General features: G+C 35.2%; 2 protein-coding genes across 8 annotated transcripts in view; both read left to right on the top strand.

The window, feature by feature from the left end:
• The first annotated feature begins 2 nt into the window (after positions 1–2).
• Positions 3–5,423, top strand: Ankrd49 (ankyrin repeat domain 49). 6 transcript variants are annotated; one of them, XM_048795985.1, is made up of 3 exons: positions 3–133; positions 2,487–2,876; positions 4,017–5,423. In XM_048795985.1, the coding sequence occupies exons 2-3, from the start codon at positions 2,580–2,582 to the stop codon at positions 4,476–4,478; spliced, it is 759 nt and encodes a 252-aa protein (XP_048651942.1). In that variant the 5' UTR covers positions 3–133; positions 2,487–2,579; the 3' UTR covers positions 4,479–5,423. The 6 variants fall into 6 exon arrangements, with proteins under 6 accessions (XP_048651942.1, XP_015345463.1, XP_048651943.1 ...); XM_015489977.2 differs by having other exon boundaries at positions 12–133; positions 2,487–2,837; XM_048795986.1 differs by having other exon boundaries at positions 78–170.
• Positions 5,424–13,781: 8,358 nt separating this feature from the next.
• Positions 13,782–16,523, top strand: part of CUNH11orf97 (chromosome unknown C11orf97 homolog) — a 17,391-nt gene continuing 14,649 nt past the window's right edge. Inside the window, exon 1 of one of the 2 annotated variants that reach the window (XM_048795836.1) lies at positions 13,782–14,350. In XM_048795836.1, the coding sequence (XP_048651793.1) occupies positions 14,218–14,350 (133 nt within the window). In that variant the 5' untranslated portion in view covers positions 13,782–14,217. The remainder of the gene's footprint in view (positions 14,351–16,523) is intronic. The other variant, XM_048795835.1, reaches the window with a different exon arrangement.

Raw genomic sequence — 16,523 nt, 5'->3', positions numbered from 1 at the left:
CATTGGCCGCGGAATGTCGAGAGCGGGTAAGGAAAGTAGCGGTAAGGCCCCGCCCCCGTACGGGAGCCAATCCTGAGCAGCCCAGGGGACAAACCCGGAAGCAAGATTCGCAGCGGCGATTTTCCTCTGTAAGGTGGGTAATTCCTCCAGGTCCCGGACCAGGTTTCCAGGTAGAGTAGCAGTTAAGAACTACTGGGTCCAAAGGGGTGGTCACCTTAGGCCCTGACCGAGCCCTGGAGGTCAGGCCATTTGGCGGGTCCTAGGTAAGATCGTGGTGGCTTCTTCGATTTTGGCTGTTTGGAAGGCCGCGGGCCTGCGAGGGACTAGCCGGTGGCAGAGTCAGGTCTGGCGGCCGTCTTTCCTCCGCCCCGCCCGCCTCACTACACCCTCTAGTTCTCAGACTTTATTCCCTGCTCCCCGTTGTCACCCGTGAATCCCCGGCTTCAGCACATCTGTACTGCGTTTTTCTGAGAACAAAATATAGTGCAGTAAAAGTAATGTGGAACTTTTTAATTTGAAGATCGGGCTTTCAGCTCCACAGAAGGGTCCTTGATCTGAATTTGACAGGTTGTTTTAATCTGTCACTGAATTTGTCACCCTATTACTTCCTAATCGGATATCATCGAGTAAGAATCTTGATCATTTTATTTTAAACCCTGAACGAAGAAGATGCATCTGGGTTTGACTTTTTAAATTAAATATACCAAGGAAGTTTTGTATGTGATTTATTTTATCTAGAACTTAAAAAGCTCAGAATTTATATGAAGGGCTATGGAAAAAGAAAGACTTCTTGTGGGAAGTCAGTGAGATTTGTGCTAAAATATTATTATATCTGATATAAATACAAGCGATCCATACTTTATGTAGGTATTTGTTACCTGTTTAATGAATTGTTATATGATCACTTTTGTGTTGCGAGGTTCAGAAAATAGCTTGAGAATAAAGAAAAAAGTGGAAACTCCAAGGGAACTAATATAACACAAAGTAAGTCCGATGAGGTCACTCAATAGACTCCAAAAAGTTGGATGGACCTTAGAAATTCTTTGTACAATCCTTACATTTTACAATGAAATTACAGGCCTAGAGAAGTTACTGGTCATAAATGATAGATTTAAGCTTGAGTTTCATAATCCTGCCCCTAGTAAACAATATTTAATACCACAGTAGATTTGTATATTCTTAAATTTGTGGAATTTAGTAGAACAAAATTAGTATCTTAGGTGTATGACTAATTCTGGATCTTCTCAGAATCTATTCCAGGCAGAATCAAATGACAGGGCTTTAATTAAATTTAATACTATTGCTATTTCTCAATACTTGCTGTATAGAAGTGGAATTTAAATGTTAGTTAAACAAAGTCCTTAACCTTAAGTTCATGATCTTTAAGCATCAGAAACAAAGTTCATGGTAAAACAAGACAAAATATAGCACCAAAAAGAACAAAGGAGAAAGATCTAATTGGGAGGATCAAGAAAGAATGTAAGGGATAACATTCTGAGAATAGTCTTGAAAGATTTGTTAAGATTTCAAAAAGTGCAGTTTGGAGACTGAGAAATTATATTTTTAAAATAACATTTTCATTTTCTTAATTTTGATTAAGGCTTATGTGCTATGTAACTCTTTAAGCTGATATTAATTTGTAAATTAATATTGCAGCTAAGCAGAATAAACATCTGCCGGAAGCTTTCTTTCATCTCCAGGAATGGGTGAATTATGACCCTCCTGTATACTCAAGGTATCTAGATAGGGTTCATATTATCTTTGCAATCACCTGCACTGGACAGGAATCTTCTTGAGGTAAAGACATGGATCTTGTTCATTATTGAATCCCAGTTCCTCAAAATTCATATTTTTTGAGTGAAGGAGTAAATGACAACCAAAATTCAGTTCAGAAACAAGGAGCCAACTAAGAACTATAGTTTTCTGTCAGCAAATAGGACTACTTTTTGAAGCAATGAGTTTTCCTAGGCTTGAAATTATTAAAGTAGAAATAGGATAATTATTACAAGTATAGTGATAAAATTATCTGTACCAGTGAGAGATTTGGGAAAGATATCATTTGGGGCCTATTTTGTCTAAGAATTTTTTCAAATTGTCTCTTAGAAACTAGAAATTTTTGTTTGTGCTTTGTGTTATCTATGTATCTAGTTTATAAAAATTGTTATTGTATCTGTATTTATTGTATTAGTTATACTTCAAAAAATTTAAGCATTCATCACCCTTCACTGAATACCATCATACTTAAACCAATAGGTTCAAAATAATAGGCATAGCCATTCATTTACTAGAAGGAAAAGAAGAATGGCTAGATCGTTAAAGATAACTGAAATCTGTTAGCTCTAGTATTTAATATGTTTAATGAGCATCATGAGAAAACGACCAGTTTAGATAATGTTTATTTGTGCATGCTTGCAAAACTGGTTTCTGTGCTATTGATAAAGCTTCAGTTATTGTTTTGCTAATAATTTTTGTGTTTGTGTTTTCAGATCTTGATGAAAACAATAAAGCAGACATAATTCATCCCTAGAAAAATTATATCCTAGCATTTGAAATGCTTTTTACTTAGAATAGTAGTTAAAATGGAAAAAACAAAAATAAATGATGAAGGAAAACCAGACCCAGAGAATTCTTTGGACTTTTCTGAACACTTTAATCAACTTGAATTGTTGGAAACACATGGACACCTTATTCCCACTGGTACCCAAAGTCTCTGGGTAGGCAATTCTGATGAAGATGAAGAACAAGATGAAAAAAATGAAGAGTGGTATCAATTACAAGAAAAAAAAATGGAGAAAGATCCAAGCAAATTGCTGCTTTGGGCTGCTGAAAAAAATCGGGTAAAAAAAAAAAAAGGAAAAAAGGGGAACCATAAAATAGTAAGAAAAACTTTGGGTTTAGAACCTAAAGACCTGCCCCACCCCTCTATTTGATCTTTGAGCAAATTCCATTTCTGAACCTCTAGTTTCTTATATGTAAAAATGGCCACCATAATGTCTGTCTCTGTTGTACAGGACGGTGAGAATCAAATTAAGCAATGTACGCAAAAGCACATATTAAATTACAAACTGTCATGTTAGGTATTATTTGGGGGTTTAAGAATAATTAACTATAAGGATAGCAAGCAATTATCTATATTTTTAAAGCATTTATAAGTTATTAGGATTATCCTATGGGTAAACATTGTTTAAAATAGGTAAAATGGAAATTAACATTTATTAAATACCAACTATACCAGTTAGCTTACTACATTGTTTTATTTAATCCTCACGTGTCCATACAATAAGGGTTAATATTAATTTTCCCAGGATTATCCTAGTAGAATTAACACCAAAAAACTATTCTTTCTACTTGGCCACTTCCTCTTTACTTTATTATGTTCTCCCATGTCTGTGTTGGTAAACTAATAACTATAAGAATTTAGCATTGATTAATAGCTTTTTAGCTCTAGAACACCCAGCAGCCCTCTAGAGGTTCATAAACTAAACTGAAAATCTGCCTCTGGTGGCAGGTTTCTGAGGTCATATTCAGAAGGAATTGAGCCTTTAAGTCCTTGGATTTCCTTTCACCATTTTATTCTTAAAGGAAATTTCATTTTTATAAGTTTTATACACTGTTTATTCGAATGATGTTATTATAAGAAAATTAATGTTATATTTTCTTTGCAGATGAAATATAGAATATTAAATATAATTATAGCCTATATTATTCATTTAGGGCTAAAGCTTTTGTGCAGTAAGTCTTAATTAGACCAGGACTAAATGTATGGTTTGATATTCAGAGAATCGGATTCTTAGAAGCAATTGAGTATAGTTAACACTAAATTGTTCATTAGTAAACCAGTTGCCCTCTTGCACCAAAAAAGAAATCTTAAATTATTTTCATTTTAAAATTCATCCCTTAACAGTTTTTTATTTAACTTAATTAAATCTAAAACTGCTGAACAATTTCATTTTCTTTATTTATTGTTTTACTTCGAGTTGGGTTTTTTAAAGAGCTCTTTTTTTTTTCCTTTTCAGCTTACTACAGTGCAGAGACTACTTTCTGAGAAAGCCACTCAAGTAAACACTAGAGATGAGGATGAGTATACCCCTCTTCATCGAGCAGCCTACAGTGGACATTTAGATATTGTCCGTGAACTGGTTGCGCAAGGGGCAGATGTGCATGCAGTAACTGTGGATGGCTGGACACCTCTGCATAGTGCTTGTAAGTGGAACAATACCAGAGTGGCTTCTTTCTTACTTCAGCATGATGCAGATGTCAATGCTCAAACAAAAGGCCTTCTGACTCCCTTGCATCTTGCTGCTGGAAACAGAGACAGCAAAGAGACCCTAGAACTCCTCCTAATGAACCGTTATATCAAACCAGATTTGAAGAACAACTTGGAAGAAACTGCATTTGATATTGCCAGGAGGACAAGTATCTATCACTACCTCTTTGAAATTGTGGAAGGCTGTACAAATTCTTCACCTCAGTCTTAATAGTTCTAGTAATTTTCTTAAGTTTGTGAGTACCAGTGCCTCCTTTGTGTGTGACGTAAAATATTCCCATTATACAAAGTTGACGTCAAAAGTCTTACTACAAAAATTCAGTGCTACTCAGTATAATGTTCTTCCTAGTGAATCGCCTGATCTTGATGTCAAAATGTATTTGAGAGTTGTTTAGATATATCTTTAATGATTTCTGTGGAGTTGTGATTTTTATGAGGAATAATTTTAACTTACCTTTACTTAAAAACTTGACACGGGTAGAACAGAAACTAAAGATATTTTTGGTGCTGATCCAAGAGAAATGTATTTTTAAATACCCCATATCCTGGATCTTTGTTGAGTATTTAATATATTAACATGTATTTTTATAAAGTTAGGTGACTCCAAATTTAATTTAAAAGTCTTAAATATATTGGTACAGCTCAGCTGTCTATATTATCATAATCAATTGCTTTCACTGTAAACCAGAAAAAGTAACATACTAGTGACTTTAAAAAATACAATTAAAAAAAGCCTAGATTTTTGCTTTATATAACAGAAAATTTTGAAAAGTAGTTAGCTGGGCATTTAGTCCATGAATTTTACATACTGCCTCCCCTGCCACAGTTCACAAAACCCTGTGCACAGTCCTACCTCACCCTGGTTAACCTACATAATCCTTATTATGGTGAGTCAGTATGACCTTTTAGAGATGCACACAACTATCCCTTGGTCCAGGAGATCATAATATATCTGCTACCCGGCTGGTTTTACATGCCTAATCCTGCTGGGTCAGCCTCTGCTCATAAAATCTCTTTGAGTTCACCAAAAATATCAATTTTCCAAGGTCCTCAGTTTATTCAAACCATTACAAGGGCAAAGTGACAAGGGTAAGGAATTCTAAGAGTAAGGGGATTATAATTATATTGGGACTAGAACCACCAAGTGGCTCAGGTTCAAAAAAAAAACAACACATAGTGTGGATAGTGATAAACAAATATTCAAGAAAAATAAAGTGCAAGTTTGACAAGAAAAAAGGCGTGAGTTCTTTTTTAACATGTATATTTTGTTTGACTTATAGCTTATTTATTGAAACAGCATATGCAACTCTCTCCATGTATTCAGCAGTTTCCCATTGAATACCTAGCTCCTTTGACTATTCCCAAAGGATCTTCTCTTAACCTCTCAACACTGGAACTAATGTTGTAGGGAAAGGAAACAATCAGCTATGCTTTTCTTCAGTATATTTTTTAAATGCCTACCAAATTTTGTCTCTTGAGCCAGCCCACATGACTCAACCACCCTAGACTATGCAATAATATTTATTAATCAAATATATGTGGCAGGATTTTGTTTAGAACAAAATTGGATCATCTCAGAAAGTTAAAGATAATAAATTAACAGAGTCATTGTAACAGACTCTCAAGAGTTATAAAACTTCAATTATTTTGTGATCTCTGACCTTGGTTTTAGAGTATCAATACCTAATACAAATATTTGTGCAGAAAACAAGAGATTGCTTTCTTTCCATTTTTTCTGGTCCAAGTAAGTGACACCAAATGATAAGTACAGCTGACAGACAGTGATGGTAGAGTAGGACCCCATCTATACCAGTAGACTACTGAACGAGGCTGCCTGATTATCTGAAATTCACAGAGCCTGCAGCTCCATTCTTAATTGGGAGTGGGTTACATCCATGATTTTATGTCAGTTTTCCCTTTATGGAGCCAAAGAAGACTATCTAATAAGGAACTGAGTTGTGACCACTCTTAAGGTTTTTTTAGTCCTCAACATTCACCAATGCTAAAAAGCAAACTTTGAACAAATAAAGCCTCTCTCCCAGAGGGAAGAATTTTTATTGTTTGCATCCTTTATACTTCACATTTACTACTATCCACAGAAAATATTTACTAATTGTGCTTTTGACTACCACATAGCTGTACTTTTACAGTTTAAGCAGGCCAAAAGTTGAGTGGCAAACAAAATTTTCTCTAATTCTGAAGTTTATCCAAAGACCTTTTTTTTTAATCTGTTTTCTATAACTGAGGTCTTAAATTTGATTAACTTGTCTGCTTGAGGAAGAGACAACTCGTTATTGTTCAAGGTATACATAGGCCCATGGTGAAACTATTTGGCTTTGCCTATATAAATCTCAAGTACACTACAGAGAACCTTGTGGCCCACAGCCTACCACAGTGATGGGATTTACAATCTTTCTATAGGAATGTGAGGACATTCATTTATTCCTATTTTTTGGCATCTTTGTAGCATCCACTACTCACTAGAAGCTCATGATCAAGAGAAACCCAGAAGCTTGAATCTCATACCAAAATGAAATCTGTGGATCAGCTCTCTATTTTTTTTTTATTCTTTTTAGTTATACATGGCAGTAGAATGTATTTTGGCATATCATACATACATGGAGTATAACTTACCATTCTGTAGTTGTACATGATGTGGCGTTACACTTGTCATATATTCATATATGAACATAGGAAAGTTATGTCCAGTTCATTCTACTGTCTTGCCTGTTCTCATCCCAGCCCCATCTTCATTCCCCTTTGTCTAAATCCAATGAACTTCTGTCCCCTGTCCCATTATTGTGTGTTAGCATCCACATAACAGAACACTTGGCCTTTGTTTTTTGGGGATTGGTTTTTTTAGCATAATATTATCCAGTTCCATCCATCTACCAGCAAATGCCATAATCTCATTCTTCATTATGGCTGAGTAATATTCCATTGTATATAACACATTTTTTAATCCATTCATCTATTGAAGGGTACCTAAGTTATATCCATAGCTTCAGCTTTCTATTTCTGATCAACATATATGCTATCTTCATCCTATCCAAAATGACTAGGAATTTATGAAATCTGCCCATGAAATATGATTACTAAATCAAATTATGCCTTTATTAATATTAGCTTATCATAGGATCCTTCAAGTGTTCTGCAGGATAACTAAATTACCATTAAACCAGTGTAATAAAAAGTGCTTCCTCTAAATGGAACTTAAGGTCTATGTTTGGTAAGTTCAGAAAGACAGAGAAGAGTTGAATACAGCCTATTGGTGTTTTTTAATTCCTGGAAATTTCCCTTGGAAACCCCCAAATTTTACTTCTGGAGAACTAAGGAGAAATTAAATAGTACTATCACAAGGAAACATAATATGAGCTGTAGATAATTTTAAGTTTTTCCTAGTAGCCACATTAAACCAAAGTGGGTGAAATTGATTTTTAAAATATGTTTTAACCCAGTGCATCCAAAATATTAATTTCAACATTACAAGGGCAATGTAATATATAAATATGTAATTTCAACATATTTAACAATTACTGAGATATGCTACTTTTTTTGTAGTTAAGTCTTCAAAGTACAGTGCATTTTATAGTATATCAGAATTCAGACTAGCCACATTTGATGGCAGCTACTATACGGAACAGCACAGGTAGATGCATGACACATGCCCTGGAGATATAGCAGGTTGGTTAAGAGAAGCATTAAACTGAGATAGTCACACTTATGTGCAACTTTGGGCAAATAATTTCAGTTTTTTCATGTGTAAAATTGGGATAATATCTGTTTTGTTGCCCGTTGCAGGAGACAAATGAGATAAATGTGGATATAATACCTATTAAGTGATAGGTACTCAAAAAGTGGATTGAGTTCTTTCTTTCCCTAGTATTCCAAGCAGATATGCCCTTCTTCTTTTAAGTATTTGGATTCTTGAAGACCAATTAAGTAACTCTCTCTTTATATTCCTATAGTTGTCCCTAACAGTTTTCCAGTAAAATTTGCAGCACAGAGCTTCTTTCAAGAATCTAAGAAACTTCTCTCCTAGAAAAAATGCCCACCCCATTTTAAGTGGTCTTGACCAAGTATCAAAGTTCTCCAAAATAAGAAAAAATTAAAGCAATAAACAAAATAAAGGAAAAGAATTTTGGTAAATAATTGCAAGGACAGGAGGGAAAGGAAATTCCAAGAGAGTATATTTCCAGAATGAATACAAACCTTGCATAGCTTATTGCTCATTCTATATGCATCTTCCCAATGCCTATCAAATGAGTTGCTATTTAAATTCATACCCATTTTCCCCTCTTTTCAAGGTGGGTTATTGTTAATACTAAACAAAAGGAATAAAAACACAAGAAATAATCAGTTTATTTTAACTGGTTTTACTTTCATTTTGTCCATTCAAAACTCAGGTGCATCTAACAATCCTCCAATGACATGGCATATCCTCCAATGGATCTCACTGTAGCAAGATTTGTGAGCCAGAAAATTAGCTTAATCAAAGAAATAGTGTATACAATTGGAAAGCAAGCTGATAATTTGTTTTATTTTTCCATTCATATTACAATATGTTCAGCATTTTATCTCTACTAGATGTATAGTAATTGAAAATTAGGGAACCATTAGAGAATTAATTTGAGTTCAGAAAGGGCATTGTCTCCTGAGCAGTCATTGGTGTTCCATTTTCATATACATCTACCTTAATCAGGCAATTTTTAGTCATCGAATAAAAAGTGAGGAAGTGAGCCTGCCATCACACAAGAAAGAGAAAAAATCATGTGCCTATCAAGTTTTTCCAAACCTCAGTTTAATATCTCAAGAAGAAAATATATACTGATTGCAGAGGGCAATCAGTAAAGACACGGGCTCTGCTATGAGGTCATAAGAAGACCTAAGATGAATCAAGTACTTCAGAGCATGTACCAGAAAAAAGGAGTAGGATTCAGATTTGCTTTCATGTGCTTTTGCATATTTCTTATTGAAATTGGAAGATATGTAAAACTTATGAAAAGAATCAAAAGCAAGAAAAATGTGTAAGTGTCCCTTCATCCTTCCTTTTGATTTTAGTCTGCACCCTTGGATATGAGTCCATCTAGAAAAGTAACAGTGTGCAAGGTTTCTCAACCTTCACATTGTTGACATTGGAGCCACATAATGTCATTGTGGTGGGCATCCAGTGTACTGTAGGATGTTTAGAAGTACTCCTGGACTGCACCCACTAGATGCCAACAGCACCTGCCAGGCCCTCACTCCCAGTTATGGCAACCAAAAATGTCTCCAGACATTACCCAATGTCCCCTTCTTTATAGCATAAAAAATCTATAAGGCATAAGATTTCATAATTTGAAAAGCTACATGGTTGTTTTTATTAACATGCAAGTAAATTTAATTAAAGCATATGTTTTTGTTACATTTTGTTAGGCATTTCAAATATTCAATCTATCTTTAAAAATCATGTAATCATTGATTCTACTTTAGTTCTGTTTCATTTTGTTTTTGTTTGCTTGACTGTACCAGGAATTGAACCCAGGGATGCTTAGTCATAGTCCTTTTTTATTTTGAGACAGGGTCTCACTAAGTTGTTTAGGACTTACTAAATTGCTGAGGCTGTCCTTGAACTTGTGATCCTCCTGCCTCAGCCTTTTGAGTTGCTGGGATCACAGGCGTGCACCATCATGCCTGACTAGGTTTTTAGTATTTTATTAATAGAATCATTGAACATATTCAAAAATTGGGTTAAAACATACAATTAGAAAAAGAGAGCTCACTAATACTGAATGTTGTGTAGAAGAAAAGCTTAATCCCTATACTCAGTTTTGGCCTCTAGGAAATTTACCCTTTATCTCAGATGAATTTACAATTTTAAAAAAATCTAATTTCTGTGTCTCAATTGAGATAATAGCAACATTCTGATTTTTAATAGGTAGCACCATTACAAATGTGAATTTTTATTGTATTGCTGAATGAAGTTGACACAAGACTTTGCTTCTAGAAAAATAAGAATAAGAGAGATCAATTACTTCTATCATGGAGGAAGGCCATGGTGAGAAAGCTAGGAGGTTCAAATGTAAATAAGTAGAGAAACAGAGAAAATTTCTTCTTTAGAAATTAATCTCTTAATGTTATTACAGACCTAGAGTCTTTGAGTTTGTTACTTAAATGTAAAAATCATGTGGTATAATTTATTTTGTCAATCACTTTTGTTTTATAAGGGAATTCTAAGATGAAATATATAAAAATCATTATTACAAAAAATCTATATCTGTGTATCAACCTCCCCCAAACATCTTTTAGCATGAGTGAAATAGACTCGTCTTCTTTATGAAAATTCTAAGGTATATAAGACATGGTACACCAACCCACTGTGCTAGTCTATAGGAGCTAACAGCTGAATGCCGACTATGAGCCGACTGTGCTGTAGGTGCTTCACATACACCACAATAGCCTCACAATAGCCATATGCAGTAGATATCATTGTAAAAATGAGGAAGTTGGGCTGGCAGAAATTAAGTGAATGGCCCATTGTCATACAGTTGTGCATGATGAAAGTAAGTGCTCTTCACCACACACTAGTATTTAATATTCACTGTATTTGTAAAGTTGATTGGAGATTAAATTATTCTGCCTGTTTAGTGTATTTTCTTCAAAGTGAGTTCCCACAAAGCTCAAGTTCCCACAACAGCTCTTCACCTATAGTGTTCTTAAATATTAATAACTGTGTATAACTAGTCTATCAATAATAACAACCAAAAATTTTTGATTTTCTTTAATATTATTTTATGTGATATATTTATGGTGGGAAAGTTGAATTTGCTTTTGAAAGTTTAGTCAATATTTTAAAATTTGATTATTTATTTAAATATTATATATTTAAATATGTATGCCATATATCCACATATAAAATATATATTACACACATATATACATTTGTTAATTTGATTTTGCCTTCCACATAAAATTCCGTGCTCTTTTTTTACATGTAAATGTCTTTATTTTATTATGGGAAGAACATCTAACTTAAAATCTACCCTTTTAAAATTTTAATTATACAATATAATATAGTTATCCATAGATGTAATACTGTACAGCAGATCTCTAGAACTTACTCATCTTGTATAACATAACCTTTATACCCAATGAGCGTCTACTCCCATTTCCCCCTTTTCCCAGCCCTTGACAATACATTCTACTCTGCTTCTCTGTGCTTACCTGTTTTAACTACTTCATGTAAGTGGAGGAAGGGGATTCACCTTAGTGGCAGGGTGCTTGTCTCAAATATGCAAGGGCCTGGGTTATATCCTTGGTATATTGAGTAGGAGGCATGAAGGAAAACAAAATAAAATCCATACAGGTGAAATTATGCAGTATGCAGAAAATTGTATTTTATGGCATAAAAACATAAATAAGCAAAAATACCATCAGTTGACAATTATTAGAGCAAAAGCAGTTCTCAAAAACAAAAACCAAGTTAGGAGGCTTATACATCCTGATTTCAAGATTAGCTATGAAACATCAATATCAAGGAATCAGTATTAGAAGATAGACTGCATATAGGTCAATAGAGAAGAATAGAGTCTAGAAATAAATCTGGATATAGATGGCCAATTGTTTTTTTTACACAAGTACCAAGAATTGAATGGGAAATTCTCTCAAACAAATGGTACTGGAACAAATAAGAGTTCATTTGGGGGAAAAAAGGAACTTATTTATGGATAGAAGAAAAAACAGGTTGGTAACAGGGACACAGATTGGATTTCAAAATGGCAGGACAAATCATTTGGGGTTGGTTAAATTTTCTGTATCTGGATTGTGGTGGTGGTTTTGCAAGTGTATGTAACTTAAAAGTCATTGAATTCAGTAGTCCTTTAATAAAATGCAGTTTTTGTATATAAGTTATATTTCAATAAAGTTGATTTTAAAGTAGGTATTCAAAGATGACTAATTTTATTCCTCTGTCATTTTTCATAGTAAGCAGGGAAATATGATGGCCTCTTCTCCAAATTCTAGGGCTGTATCTTCACAAAGGTGTGTGAGTTATAAATACATGTGTGCACGCACACACATACACATTTAATCAATTGACTGCAACTTTTAAATCCCATGAAACAAGTTCTTTGTAACCAGGAGCATTTTCTCCAGTAAATGATAGAATAGGAAATAAAACGTGAGCTCAAAAACTTAGTCCATTTGGCAGTTTTCAAAAGTTTAAAAAAATGGCTAGTTACTACACAAGAAGAATTTGGTTGGCTTTTAAAATAATTTAGATCAGACTGTTAGAATCTTAAATAGGCCACCAAAGTGGTTATAGCATTTACTTCTCTGAAGAAAAAAGCAATAGCATTAAACATCCAAATGCTTATTCAATTACTCCAAAACTAAGCAGAAGAAAGTTGATTTCTTGAGACCTGTTTCATAGATACAGAATTGAACACAGAATAAAAAACTCAAGCCACCTACGTTTTACTAAAATGCCATTAAATAATATTAAGTTATGTATTAACTTTGGTGACTTTTATTAACTTTTTATTTATTTGATAAAGATAATATTTTTACATTATTTTATAAAGAAACTTTAGTCTTAGATTTTGCCTCCATCTAGTGGACATGTTGGTCTTTTTCATGTAATTGAAATGAAAAAAGGATAAATCAACTGCTCAATTTTTATTGCTCATTTTAGTTTTGTGTAATTGAAAAGTGGGGGGACCACAGTTCATAACTAAAACAGTACATTTAACACTTTTTCAATAATTTATTTCAAAGAGATTTTGAAGTGGTACATAATTGAAAACACATATGATCATTGGAAATTAAAAAAATCAAAAGAAGAAAATGAGCAGCCACCTAAATTAATATAGTTTCTCTAATTTACAACTACATTATCTCCAAATCTTTTATATTGAGGAAAACAATAGTTGTATGATTATTATTTGATCAAATAAACCATATTGTTTTATGAGTAAAAAATTTCAAATTAATTTTTATAATTAGAACGTGCTCAATTATTTTAATTTTGTAGATGTATACCATACATACAATAAAATTCAAAAATCTTGAAGAATTATTCAAAGTTAACATACTCATGTGACTAACAGCTGAAGATATGGGAAATAACTGGTATTCCAAAAGCCTATTTTGTCCCGCCCCTCAGTGTTCCTTCAAAGTTGAGGACTGCTCTAGCTTTTACTACCATTATTTGAGTTCGACCTACATAAATGGAATGATTTACTATGTGTATTTGTGTGTTTGGTGTGTTTGTTTGTTTGTTTTTAATCAATGTTATGCCTATGAGAGTCATCCATAATTCCACATACAGGGTTTGTCTTTTTCATTGCTTTACTCTGTTATATCAGCATATAATAATTTATAGATACGTTTTATTTTTTTATTCTCTTATGTGCCTTTAGAATGTTTGCAGTTTGGGGCTCTATAGTATTATAAAATTATGATAATCAAGCATATTTTAGTGTGCCGCATGAAACCAGTGATCGCACTTTGAACTCACCTGTCCAGTACCTGCCCTCACTCCGCACTTTCTGTTGGTGACATATTTCTTGGACTTTGGATCCAGACTTTTCTGAGGTGACATTCCATCTGTGCCACACCCAACTGTGTGGTCTCAGGCAATTTTCTGAGTCTTTCTGAATCTCAGTTTCCCTATTAGGGAACTGTAAAACCTCTTTTGAGAAGCTGATGTGAGAAAGGAGAGATCAATGGAAGGTCCTTTGCTTTGATCAAAAACGAATTTAAACTCTAACTGCACGTCTTCTTTGGTTTGCAGGGCAATACACAAGGGTACTCCCAGGGCTGGCAAAAAACATCCAGGGCGGGGAGGATCCGCAGTCACTATGGCAACCGGAGACGCCTAGTTTACTCTCAGCTCTCAGTTTTTTCTCAGCTCTGACTGCAGAGCTGAGAAAGCCGGGCGACAGCCGACAGACCGCGAAACCCCTGGCGGCATGAGGCAGCAGGAGCCCGTGGTAGTGACCGTGGCGGCAACGCCCGAGGAGGGCTGCAATGGGGAGCAGCCTCGGCAGCTGGCAGGGCTGGTGTGCAGGGCGCCCGGCGTCTCCCAGGAACCCCACAAACAGTGTGAGTTCAGCTGCAGCCGCGGACTCTGTCGCAAGGGGTGGATGGGTGTGGAGAAAGAGTGAAAGCTGCAGGACATCTGAGTGGCACTGGCTGAAGAGAAGGTCAGAGCGGGAAGGGGTGGGGAGCTGCTGTTTTGGCAAAGGCAAAGGTGATGTCACTGTGATAGAAAGCATCCTGGACATTTCCCCAAGCCCTCCTTTACAAAAGACACCAAAGCCCAGCGTGGGCATCACCTATGACTTAAAGGATTGACAGTGGAATTATTCTGTAAGAGAATTATAAATGTATATATATAATTATACACACAGAGAGAGGCCTTTACATGTATATAACATGTAGACATTTATGTATGCATGTATGTGTGTATGTGGATATGCACATCATTTTGACAATTCCTTCATTATACAGATTAAGAAATTGTGGTATAGAGGAGAGGAAGTAACTTGCCACCATTAATCCATAAGTGCTGGAGAAATACATAAAATGTTTTAATTCTCATCTCTTGAACTCCAAATCCATATATTATTCCCTGATCCTTTTGGAATCTCAGTTAAGGACTTTTTTTGGGGGGGGGGTTACTGAGGATTGAACCCAGGGGTGCTTAACCACTGAACCACATCGCTATACCTTTTTTATTTTTTTCTGAGACATCGTCTCACTAAGTTGCTTAGGGTCTCACTAAATTGCTGAGGCTGGCTTCTTCAAACTTGCAGTCCTCCTGCCTCAGCCACCTGAGCTTCTGGGATTACAGGCCTATGTCATGGTGCAACATTTTAACACACTGCTGTCCCGCGGCCCCTACCCTACAACATATAAGCAATGTTCAAATATGTAAAGACAGTTCCAGTCCACAGTTACATCCAGCATGGTTATAACTGGAGTCCTAGCCAGGTTTCAGTGCTCACCCACATTGTTTCATGAACTTACAGATACTTGACAGCCTATTGCACCCCACAGGTCTTCAGGTGCTAAGGAATGATGATGAAAATAATAGGACCAAGAGGAACACAAGCAGTTTCTAGCCTCCTTGATTGCCTCTCTGGGGAGTAGCCTAAGACTTCCAGCCTCCCTTCAAACTGGCTGATCCCAGAAGGGAACACTGGGCTCAAGCTACTAGCACTTGTGCTTCAGTGGACCCTCCTCTCAAGAGATCTTGTCAAGGAGTCAGTCACTGAACCACTGCCTCCTGGGGAAAGGGGTCTGTCCCTCAGCGTCAGCCCAAGGGTGTCTATGATACCTCATTCCTCTTTTTATTATTATCAACAGCAAACAGAAGCCTTATTTAAAGTAATTAAAATCAGTGTATTTAAGTACCAGAGATCCCTTACCTCTGGTTTAAATTAAATCTGGCAACTTTTCCATTAAAATGCTTTAAAAGGTTTAAAATGCTTAAAAGCATCAAAAGGATTTTTTAGTCTAGGGCTTTAGGAATAAATGGTAGATTTATTCATTCATCGATTCAACATATACTGAGTCTTTATTAAATGCCAGGCTTTGGGCAAGTTGCAGGAAATAGGGAAATGAATGCATATAGGTACCAACTTTCATGAGTTCACAAAGTCAGGGTAGAGGCATGCAAAAGGTTTTGCCTCAGTTTCCCTGAGAACCTCCTTTCAAGGACTCAGACTAAGTAGAGAGGGGGCTGTTCATACCACACAACGTATCCTTTCAATTTTCAAATGTTTTTAATTACTGGAAAAGTCTTTAGTCTCTCTATAGCCTCTACTTTCTAATCACAGATGTGCTCTCAAATATACACAAAGTGTGGTCCTTTCCCACAAACATCCTTCAATTATATAAAGGTAACCTTTGGAGCACCCATAAAATGAATCAAAGAACTAATTAGCTTTATAATAATTTGTAGTGCTTTTGCCATTCTGGCTGGTCTCTTCCAACATTATCCCATTAATTAAATCACTGAGCCCAGTATTGTGGGTATTATCTGATTATACAATGTGGTGGAACTATAACTCCTTTGATCAGAGAACTATACTTCTATTAAATGGATCCAAAATAACATGTAAAACAAATGCAGTTTATGACAATCCTTAGTTTGTCTTTCTCCCTTTCCCAGGTTCTAGTCTCCTAGATTAGGTTTGATTCATATATATTCATATATCTATTCATGTATATATATATATATATATATATATATATATATATATATATATAT

Source organism: Marmota marmota, unplaced genomic scaffold, assembly GCF_001458135.2.
Source record: "Marmota marmota marmota unplaced genomic scaffold, marMar, whole genome shotgun sequence".
NCBI classification, from domain to species: Eukaryota; Metazoa; Chordata; class Mammalia; order Rodentia; family Sciuridae; genus Marmota; species Marmota marmota.
Note: the sequence above shows the minus strand (reverse complement) of the source record. Positions and strands in the feature narration are given on the sequence as shown.

Excerpts from the sequence above, each read along its gene's own strand:
- Ankrd49 (XM_048795985.1), top strand. The coding sequence starts at position 2,580 with ATGGAAAAAACAAAAATAAATGATGAAGGAAAACCAGACCCAGAGAAT. Across the intron at positions 2,877-4,016 it reads AAAAGGGGAACCATAAAATA|CTTACTACAGTGCAGAGACT; the intron begins GTAAGAAAAACT and ends TTTCCTTTTCAG.